This window comes from Podospora bellae-mahoneyi, chromosome 7 (genome assembly GCF_035222275.1).
Source record: "Podospora bellae-mahoneyi strain CBS 112042 chromosome 7, whole genome shotgun sequence".
NCBI classification, from domain to species: Eukaryota; Fungi; Ascomycota; class Sordariomycetes; order Sordariales; family Podosporaceae; genus Podospora; species Podospora bellae-mahoneyi.
Window position 1 is genome coordinate 3,269,368 of NC_085886.1, and position 10,799 is coordinate 3,280,166.

Below are 10,799 nucleotides of genomic sequence, written 5' to 3' on the forward strand. Positions count from 1 at the left end.
GTTATGTTGTCTACATGAAGCCTTCTTGTATACATGATACTCGCAGCATCTCTTCTACAGTTATACCACATTGACAGAGCGGCAGTCATTCACTCTTCTACCACACCTAGAGATTAGACTCCTCGGAATCATGTGTGCGTCAACTCAAAGATAATATGAATTGCTGATATCCCAAAAATGCTAATAAATAGCAACGCCATCTAAAATGCAATAGACCAAAACCAAAAACCAAAAAGTCAAACCCCCCTGTCCCAGATGCTTGCCTGTCGCTGCTATGTCCCCAAAAAATATGTTGACCAGGGTAACGCCATGCTCATGATCTTCGTACAACAGCTTCTAGCTAGTCTTGCGAAAAAAGCAGTAGAACTCAAAATCCAAAACAGATTTTTTTTTTTAAAAAAAAAAACCAAGTGTGAGGTGCTTAGGAGCGAGCGACCTCGCACTTGATGAGGCCGTTGGGGCCAGACTGGGGAGCGTACACCTCGGCGTCCTTGCCGGTGTTCTTGTAGCCCTTGTGCCAGCTGAGGTCTGTGTCATGTATTGTTAGAAAATCGCTTTTCTTGAGAAGAAGAATGATAAAAAAAGAAAACATACCAATCTCAAAGTAGTGCTTGTTGGGCAAAGAGTAGCCAACAACCTCCACCTCGGCCGCCTTCTCCAAGATCTCCTCGCACATCTTGTACATGGTGTTTTGGACCGAGGCGGACTCGTCCTCGGCGAACGTCTTGAGGGTGATGTTGCGGGCCACCTCGAAAGCCTGGTCGAACCTCTCAACGCCCTTCTCCACGTCGGCGACAGTGGCAAAGGTCTTCCAGTTCCAGGTGGCATCAACGTCGGTAGACAGAATACGGTCCCAAGTCTCGCCGAGGGTGGTGTACTCGTCCCGGACGAAGCCGTGGAAGGCAGAGCCGGTGGACTTAAGGACGGAGAGACCCTGGATGGCGGACTTGAGCTCAATGCCAGCCTCGCGGGAGACACGAGCTTCCACGTTGCGGGTCTCGTTGCCGTCGCGGTAGAAGCTGTGGGGGTGGGGCTTGCCGTCGATGTTGATGCGAGTCCATCTGTGAACGATCACCTTGATGTTGGCGGCGTTGATGTGGGGGTACTTGTCGAGGAAGTGCTGGCCGAGGTGGGCGGCGTAAAGCTCAGGGGGGTTGACGGGGTGCTCCTTGGCCTTGATGTAAATGGTGTTCTTGATAGAATCGGTAGCCACAACAACGCTGTTGTCGGCCTCGGTGTAACTGAAAAGAGGGTTAGTCTTTGTTGGAACAACTTTCAGGGATTATACATACGAAGTCTCAATCTGGCCCTCGAGAAGGCAGCAGACGGTCATCTCAGTGACGGACTGAGTGCCGGTAGTCTCATCCTTGTGCACCTTGTAGACACGGACATTGTCCTTTCCATAGCGAGCAGCAGCAAGACGAGCCATTTCGACGATTGCGTGTGTGTGGTTGGTGTTTGTGTGCTGAGGGTATTTGCAAAGCTTTTTAGAATATGAGAAGCTGATGAACGGCTTCGGAGGGGACTAATGCAAGAGAGAGAGCAAAGTGGATTTGAGTTCAAATTACAAGACAAGGAAGAAGCTGTTTGTGTAGACAGAAGACGAGAGGTTGGAGAGAGTGGACGACGGTGAGTCTTTATACAAACCTTAAAGGTCCCAACCAACGAACGGATGTGGACAGCTGCGAGGAAGCACGACACCACCCACCCCCGCGGGCAAAGGAATGTCAGCACAAGCAGGCGTGCCGAAGATGCAGATCGGACGGCGCCTCGCGGCGTTCTGGTCCCGCCCGTGTAAGCAGCAAGCCGGCAACAGGGACAAGTGGATTCGCCGGAGTCCGCCGACTGCCAACCCCCAACGCCCAGGGCTCTCCCCCGCGCAAAGCTCCCGGAGGCTTGCGACACCGGCCGATCGTTCAATCTTCGGCTTCTAGTCCCTGTAACCTCTCTTCAACATCCCCAGAATCTGGTCTGATCTATCTGAACCCTTGCAGTAGCCTTGCCTTGCTAGCCATGTCTTGTCACTTCTGACGGAGGACTTACAAAGCTGAAGACTGCCCTCCCGCCGTTCGAGTTCCGACGGCGACGACGACGATGAGACAGCCTGGAACCTGGAACTTGAAAGCCCCCACTCTCTCTGACCTCTCCCGGCACAGTCCGGATTGTGGGGTTCGACGCCCCTCCATACGCCACGCACCGTTGACAACAGGTTATCATCGGCATCGTACGACGAAAGGATGGCTAACAAGACTTGGGGATGGTGCGGCTGCTCAGCTAATTGAAACCTCCAAAGCATAAAGCTCGCCTCAAACGCTTGTCGTCACACAGATGATCGCTAGAATCCCACCTCGCACAGCATGGGCAAGATAAGGCGGCCATTAGCTTTGCGGATGGTCCATCTTATCAGTGATTGAAGCTGATAAGAACAGCTCTGCCCTCATCCAACACACTGAAATGAGCTGCTGACCCAGACAATAGTAAGCATAGCTGTGACTCGAGAGATTCAACACTGGTGTCCCCTCTCATTGCACATGTTCAAGAACTGATCAAGTGAAAACTGAAAATGCAGGAGCAGAACCTCCAGGACGCTTGCAAGAGACCCTAACCCTCATCGGTGACACTTGCACCCACCCAAACACAAACACATTGCGACCATAGTAACGTGGCATAGTACGCTAGATGGTTCGCGGAGAGACGCCGAGGAAGTGGTGTGCTTATACATGCCAGGAAATTTGTGTTTTGACAGTAAACAAAGTTCGTAGTACTTGTAACTGCTGTTCACCATCTTCAATGTCGGAATACAGAGCCGTGGGAGTCTAGGGCAAGCACTGTGCGCACCGACCACCACCTTCGTGATCCATCCCTCAGATCCCGGCTGCACAACGACTGAAGAAGTGGATCATCGCCAGGAACTTGGCTCCTTCCACCGCCCCGACTCCCTGAGAGTGCCCGCATAATAGTTTGATACGGACGGACGGTGCCGTAACAAGCAGTTGAAAGGCGCACGCGACTGGACAGCGCCCACGGTAGATTGCAATGACCATCTACGTCACATAGGTAGCCCTCACCCGCACCCAACTCTTTTGGGGGAACTGTCGAGAACCTCGAGAACGCCGAGAATCCATGCGCCGGCCAAGGGGCAACCACCAATTGGCCCCGGCGAACGTTGCGAATCGAATGCAAATTCCGACCGAAGACACGACGAGAGCGTCGAGAGCGTCGAGTGTGGAGGGCAAATGGCCGGGCCATCCACCATGCTGAGCGCCTCGGCGACGCCCACGCAAAAGTCCTATGTATCGCAGCAACAGTCGCCGTTACGCCAGCAGCAAGGACAACAGCAAGGACAACAGCAAGGACAGCAGCAGCAGCAGACACAACAGCAACAACAGCAACAACAGAAACAGCAAGTGGGCAGCTATGCATCCACTATTTCAAACCCTCGACCTAGCCTCGACCGCGGCGATGGACTGCAACCTCCAGGCGCCAACGCTGGCAGGAATCTCTCGGCCTCTGCCGTTACCTTTGCGTCCAGGGGTGGCTCGTTGAACCCGTCACCCATGCCGGGGAGCTTCAGCTCTGAGCTCCGGAGCCAGCTTAATCTTTCCCGCGCCGGTTCGCGAGCCGACATGTTTGCGCTGGAGAAACTGGACGAGGACGATAACCGGACACAAGAGCGCAACATTGCCTACCTTCGAGATGCCCTGAGTCGAGAGTTGAAGATAAAGGAAGGGAGCGAGAATATGCTGGAGGCACTGAACAGCAAAAAGGCAAAACAAACGAAGGAGCAGCGTCAGAGGGTCGAAGCCGAGCTTCTTTCGTCAAGTAAACGGATCAAGGATTTGCGACAGAGGATCACGGATGCTCAACAAAGGACAAAAGCGGGACCAACAACACCTACGAGGTCCAGGATCGATGTCACGATAGCGGCTGGAAGTGGTTTGCGGTCACCGCCTAGTCTTTCCAGGAGCGGGGCTGGATCTGACATTGATGAGCCGACCGAGTCTCCAACATTTGCGCTTGCCGAAACTCTGCAAGCCCTTGAGGTGGCCGGCATGACGCCAGATTACTATGTCTCCAGAGCCAATAGTCTCGTTGACTTGTTCAGGAGGCATCCAACTCTCAAGTATGATCTGGTCTGGTCTGTATTCGGGCTTCGAATGCAAGCGCTCCTCATGAGTGAAAGTCGCGAGGTGGTTGCTGCTGGTTACCGGATGACTCGATACGCCATCTCTGATATTACTTCACTCCAGAATATCCGTACCCTTAACACGGATTACCTAGTCACATGGTAAGCCCAAGCTATTGTACCGCCTTGACTTTGCATAGGAAGAGGATGCTAATGTGTGGTATCAGGTCTTTGGCAAAAGACCGAAAGTCTGATGTTGAACGAGAGCAGGCACTCAAGTTTGTTCGCGCTTTTCTTGATGTCAAGGATGGTGTGAGGGAAATCTCACGGGCCGTAGTCAGGGCCATTGCTGCCGTGGCAGAGGAGCCAGAAGAAAGGCTACGGCCGATTTGTCTGGAGACGCTGGCGGAAATTCTGGTTCGCGACCCTCGTCTCCTCATAGCCTCGGGGGGGCTGGCCCCGTTACACGAAGCTCTTGCGGACGGGTCATACAAAGCCTCAGAAAGTTTGACCGCAGCGTTTCTTTACCTCCTCGATGCGCCAGAGCGGCGTCAATATCTCCGCCCGGGAAATGAGTTGGAGGTTCTTTTCACGGCATTTACAGACGAGCTGTCATCCAATGAGCGCATTCTCAAGCAAAGCGCCAAAGCTATTTCGTCAGCCCTCAAATCATGGTCTGGTTTAATGAGCCTGTCCATGTACAACTTCCGTGCGATCAGGTCCATGATCAACAGCATGGTCGCACAAAAAGGATCTATCAGAGAGACCATCATGGATCTGATATTTTCCCTGTTGCGAATCAAATCCCCAGCGTGGGCAACTTCGTTTCTTGCCGGAAGACGTCTCACCACCTATGGCCGGGTCACAAACCTCAAAACAACCACCACCACCACCACCACCACCACCAAAGTTGCCCATGGTGAATACGAAGACGACGGGGGCGAGCAAAATTTCGTCGAACACTATACGGCACTGTTGCTTGCCATATTTATCAAGTCCGGAGTGGTGCCAGGCCTCCTGAAAATGACACAAGACAACGAAAACCCAACTCTAAAACGAAAATCAACGTTACTTCTAGGGGAAGTTTTGAAGTTGGCAAGTCACCTGCTTCCACGCTCGTGGAGCAGTGAGATACAGCTGCTTCCTGAATTGTTTATCACCGCTGCCCGGCTGGGGGACGAGAATCGATTCACGGCCTCTGGAGTCATCTTTCAGATTAGCAGCGTGAGCAGAACGTTGTACAGATCCTCTCCCTCGTCCTTCCTCCCTTCTCCAAGCAACAATATCGATCTCAGCATCTTAGATGAGCACCCCAAAAGCAATATGGCAGCGGTCAACTGTGACGATGCCACGTTTAGAGTGCTTCTCCTTGATTCGGTGGTGCTGAATAGTTCTAACTACAATAAGTGGAATTGGGATGTAATACTTAAGCTGATTGAGGGACCGCTGGTGAATGGAAAGAGGCTTGAAGAGGCCGTGAAAGCATCCAAATTCTTGAAACGAATCATGAGCTTTTATCGTCCCTTCAAGTACAGGTTCTCTGCCCTCAAGAGCTCGCGAAGCACGCAAAAGTATGTGCGGGTTGGCTGTGCGCTGATGCATACTCTGCTGCAGAGCCCCGAAGGCGTGAGGTATCTGACAGATAACAAACTGCTGCGGCAGATTGCCGAGTGCCTGGCGCAGTGCGACCCAACGAGTGGATTAACCGCTCAGGATCCCATGTTCTCCCGGGACGGCCTCACAGATACGTTGAGTGGCGGATACTTCCCTATGCTTGGTGTTCTGAGCGGGGACCCCAAGGGCATTCAGATGTTAGACCGGTGGCGCATCTTCAACATGCTTTACCGAATCGTCGATCTCAAGCAGCGGCCAGACATCATCAAGCTCATGATCTCCAACTTTGACTATTCAATTCAGGGTCATTCTCGGATTATTTTGTCCAAGTCCTTGACAGCAGGGACCAAGGACATCAGAATTCATGCTACGAATGCGCTGCGGAAGTACGCAACACGTCCGCGGTTGAACTCCCAAGGCCATGAGCCTGTTGACTCGAAATGGGCCATCCAACTTTTGGTCACTCAGCTTTATGACCCAGAAGTGGAGGTCTGCCAAACGGCGGTCAAAATTCTCGAAAAGGCGTGCAATACTCAAAACCACTTGAAATACATTGTCGAGTGTCGGCCGGCACTAGATCACTTGGGTGAGATAGGTGCTCCCCTCCTCTTACGCTTCCTATCGACCTCGATTGGATATCACTACCTCGATGGGTTGGACTACATTAGCAACGAGATGGATGATTGGTTCCTCGGGCGAAACGACTCCTATGTCGGTGTCATTGAAGCCAGTCTAGCGCGATCCTTCATGGACCATCAGGACGACCACACCAACCGAATAAGCGTCTTTGATGATGAGCAGGAGATGGAGGCCGACAGCCACGTTCCGCCACACTTCTACCGTGAGCTTACCCGCACCGAAGAAGGCTGCCGGCTTCTTAGCGACAAGGGTCACTTTAACGAGTTTGTCACCACGATTCGCGAGCATGGCATGCAATCCGATGACCCAGAAATGATGGTCAAGGTCAAAGGTTGTCTCTGGGCGGTAGGTAACGTCGGATCAATGGAGCTCGGCGCCCCGTTCCTGGAGTCTTGCGATGTTGTGGAGCAGATTATCAACATTGCTCAAAATCACGAAGTCATGAGTCTCCGCGGCACTGCTTTTTTTGTCCTTGGACTCATATCACGTTCCATTCATGGACTGGAGATCTTGTCGGAAAATGGGTGGGACTCCAACACAAACATTTTGGGGCAGTCTCTCGGCTTCTGCGTCCCTACCGAGTTGGACCAGCTGTTTTCTCTCAAGCCGTGGAAGCACATACCGGTAACCAACATTCAACTACCTGATGCCCAAAAGACAGAAAGAGACAAACTGCCATCTGTCCCGTCCCGGCCGAGGTCGCTGAGTCTTATCAAGGCTATCCAAGCAGAGGCAGATGCCCAGGAAGACACGCCAACAGGGTCGGTGCCGGAGGAGATCCAGCGCGTTGAGCTAGATCCGGACCCGGTAAACCAGAGGATTCTGGAGCTGATGATTGACATGGCGAACATGGTGCTGTACCGGAGGGCGAGGGCAGAATTGATGCACATCAAGCAGCAGACGCAAGTGAGGCATCAGCAAGCTCAGGCACAAACGCAGCCGCAGACACCAACGCAGAACAATCAGAAAAGAGTTCTTGGGAGTGGGGCCTCGTCGTTTTCACAGCCACACTTGTTTAGAAGGGTCATGGGCTTATTGGAGTCCCATCACTACCGCTTGCAGGATAGAGCGATGATTGTAGGATTATTTGAACGGAGCGTGTTTAGGGCGATAGTATATGGGGATGAAGACAGTCAGGAAAAGGGGGGAAGCAGTGAGAGTGAAAGTGATTCTAACTTTGGAGACGCAAACCAGGCGGGCGTGGGTCAGAGAAGGCAGGGGTTTGTTGTGCAGCGGGATCAGCAACACCTACAGCAGCAGCAGGAGCGGAATAAAGAGGAGGGGAGCAGTGGGGGGGAGAGTAGTGATGAAGAGGAGGATGTAAGTGACGACGATGATGCTTATAGCGGAAGTGAGGGAGATGAACAGAGGACGGAACGGCTGAGGAGTGTGAGCGATCCCGCGGGAGGCAGCACTAGCAAGAGACATAGAACAGGGAGGGGGAGAGGTGGCACTCAGGGGGCGTTCTGACAGGGATGGATTTGTAGTAAATGAGATGGCCAGATGGGTTGTTTTTGGATCTGTCCTGGAACTGCTATATTGTAGATTCTCAGCGCGGGGGTTGCTGGGTTTGATATTTTGAGCGGGCGAGTCTTTACTGTTTCAAGTTGTGTTTTTTTTTTTTTTTTTATGGTTTATATCGTGCATATCAAAAGGCGAAGGTGGCCGATGGGAATGGTCGGATCATGGTTACGTCGTCACGTCGACTTGCATATACTTCTGGTCAGAACACAGTGGGATGGCATAAGCGGATTGGCGTTTGTAAAGAAAACATGGTAGCCAGACGAGAGACAATTTGAAGGCTGTGAACATATCATCATGTTTGCGGGTCACAAACAAGTGTTGGCCAATCATCTTACAAGGTGCTCCCATGTCTATGATGTCTGTCAGAACGGTGATAGGAACAACTTCTATTTGGTGCATCTTTCAGAGTCAAGTAACACAAAGCATACATGCGATGAACCTATCTTCTTTCTTCGGTCAAGTCCCATGCTGCAGACACCGACTTGCTCGTAGCCATGGACTGCATAATACGTAACGGCGTACTCCATCGACAATTCCATGGCACCCCACCGTCTGTTGCACCCCTCCTTTGACCTCGCCAACCCCCACCACCCACTCAGTCATCACTTATTACTCGGTAATCACTCACTCAGCCTCTCAACATCAACCGCAAGAGATTTCTGAAACCCCTTTGATCTTTCAGAGACTCGGGGTTTTTTTTTTTAAAAAAAAAAAAAAAAAAAAAAAAAAAAACTTCCTGTGAAGCCGGTCAAAATTTCCGAAATGCCACCTGGAAGAATCCTCGTCATCGCCGGGTCTGATTCCTCTGGCGGAGCGTATGTTTTCTCTTACCTATCTACGATCACCCCTCACCCCCTTTTTATTCTTTTCTACTCACAAGTAGACTAACCCCAAAAAATGACCAGCGGCCTGGAAGCAGACCAAAAAGTCATCGCCGCCCACGGCTGCTACGCCATGACGGCCACCACAGCCCTCACAGCCCAGAACACCCTCGGCGTGCACGAGATACACCATGTCCCCGCCGAGTTTCTTCGGAAGCAGATTGATGCTGTTGTGACGGACGTCGGGGTGGATGTTGTCAAGACTGGTAAACTCTCTCTCAACGTCCAAACATGTTTTTGAGGGATTGAATTGTACTGACTGTAAAACAAAAGGCATGCTGGCATCAGCTGGGACTATCGAGGCTGTGTCTGAAGTGATTCGGGAATATAAACTCAAGACAGTGGTTGTCGACCCAGTTATGGTTGCCACGACGGGGTCGCCTTTGTTGCCTAATACCTCGCTTTCGCTTCTTAGGGAGAAACTCGTGCCTTTGGCTACGGTTCTCACGCCTAATCTGCCTGAGGCGAGGTTGCTACTTGCTGATGCTGGGTTTGGGCACTTGCCGGTGGAGAAGGTGAGTGATTTGGAGGGGATTGCCAGGGCGGTGGGGAGTTTGGGGCCGAAGTGGGTTTTGATCAAGGGGGGGCATTGTCCTCTTAATGGGGAGGGGATGATTGCGGCGGAGGAGGGGAAGAGGGAGAAGGTGGTGGATGTGCTTTGGGGGAGGGATGAGAAGGGGGGGGAGGTGCTGAGACGGGTCGAGACGCCGTACTGGGAGAGTAAGCATACGCACGGAACGGGGTGTTCTTTAGCTTGTGAGTTGTACCCTTTAACGGGTTGAGAGAGTTGGGGTGCTGATGTGGTTGATAGCGGCGATTGCGTGTAACTTGGCGAAGAGGATGGATATGCCCCAGGCGGTGGAAGCGGCGTGTCGATATGTTGAGGCTGGGATAAAGACTGCGCCGGGACTGGGGAAGGGGAATGGGCCGTTGAACCACTTCCACTCGACGTATACTTTGCCATTCGCGCCGTGAGTTACGACCTCGGATTGGAAGAATAAGAAAGAGGCACTGATCTTGTGAACTAGGGGCCACTTCATTGAGTACCTGCTCGAAAGACCAGACGTCGCTCCAGTGTGGAAGCGCTATGTCACTCACCCTTTTGTGTTGGCCATGGGCGATGGCACATTGCCGTTGGAGTCATTCAAGGGGTATTTGATCCAGGATTATCTGTATCTGGTCTGTTGCCCAACCCTACCTACTGCACCGCTTGGCTGACGATAATGCCAGACACATTACGCCCGAGCAAGTGCCCTTGCTGGGTATAAAGCCAAAAAGATTGAGGATATTGGCGCCGCTGCTACTATTGTAACACACATCTTCCACGAGATGGAGCTGCACATCAACTACTGCAGCGGCTTCGGTATCTCGAAGCAGGATATCGAGAGCTGCGAGGAGAAGGAAGCATGCACGGCGTACACAAGATACGTCTTGGATATCGGCAACTCAGAGGACTGGCTGGCTTTGCAAGTTGCCATGGCCCCGTGCCTCTTGGGGTATGGAGATATCGCCAAGAGGCTGTTTTCTGACCCCAGGTCCAAACGAGGAGGAAATGTTTACTGGGCCTGGATCAAGAACTATGTGGAGGATGACTATCTGCTGGCTCTCAAGACTGGCTCCGGTGAGTGGTGGACTGCCCAATCAAGACGAGAGAAATCAGTGCCAGATAACAGAGCAAGCTAACGGCGGATGATGACGAACAAAGACCTGCTGGAACGACACGCCGTGCTTCAAAGCCCCGCCCGAATAGATGAGCTGGCCAGCATCTTTATCCATGCTACAAAGGTAGGTTGCATGCTCTTGAGCAAACACGAAAGACATGAGCTGATGGGGAGTTTGTTAGATGGAGATTGCGTTCTGGGAAATGTACAGCTCCTCCTGAAGTAACAGTTTTTGACAGGACTCTTTGTGAGTAGGTACCTGTCTGAGTCGTGTGGGCTCCAGCTACAAGTGGGGAGGCTAGACTCACCTAGATGGGATCCCAAAAAGGCCTTAAAGTTCAATTGTGAAGTTTT

The 10,799-nt window shown here is 52.1% G+C and overlaps 3 protein-coding genes across 3 annotated transcripts; 2 read left to right on the forward strand and 1 right to left on the reverse strand.

Moving 5' to 3' along the window:
- Nucleotides 1–134: 134 nt before the first annotated feature.
- QC761_711330 (uncharacterized protein) lies at nucleotides 135–2,513 on the reverse strand. The gene is made up of 3 exons (XM_062882683.1): nucleotides 1,293–2,513; nucleotides 595–1,241; nucleotides 135–528 (listed from the first exon to the last, which is right to left on the reverse strand). The coding sequence occupies exons 1-3, from the start codon at nucleotides 1,427–1,429 to the stop codon at nucleotides 422–424; spliced, it is 891 nt and encodes a 296-aa protein (XP_062728751.1). The 5' UTR covers nucleotides 1,430–2,513; the 3' UTR covers nucleotides 135–421.
- A 581-nt stretch (nucleotides 2,514–3,094) lies between these two features.
- Nucleotides 3,095–7,849, forward strand: QC761_711340 (uncharacterized protein; the record flags this gene model as incomplete). The annotated part of the gene is made up of 2 exons (XM_062882684.1): nucleotides 3,095–4,288; nucleotides 4,354–7,849. The coding sequence occupies exons 1-2, from the start codon at nucleotides 3,237–3,239 to the stop codon at nucleotides 7,847–7,849; spliced, it is 4,548 nt and encodes a 1,515-aa protein (XP_062728752.1). The 5' UTR covers nucleotides 3,095–3,236.
- Nucleotides 7,850–8,665: 816 nt separating this feature from the next.
- THI20 (trifunctional hydroxymethylpyrimidine kinase/phosphomethylpyrimidine kinase/thiaminase) lies at nucleotides 8,666–10,666 on the forward strand (the record flags this gene model as incomplete). Its single annotated transcript, XM_062882685.1, has 8 exons — nucleotides 8,666–8,718; nucleotides 8,809–8,990; nucleotides 9,058–9,540; nucleotides 9,596–9,755; nucleotides 9,813–9,963; nucleotides 10,015–10,405; nucleotides 10,490–10,569; nucleotides 10,628–10,666. 8 exons carry the CDS (start codon nucleotides 8,666–8,668, stop codon nucleotides 10,664–10,666), a joined length of 1,539 nt encoding a protein of 512 aa, XP_062728753.1.
- Nucleotides 10,667–10,799: the final 133 nt, after the last annotated feature.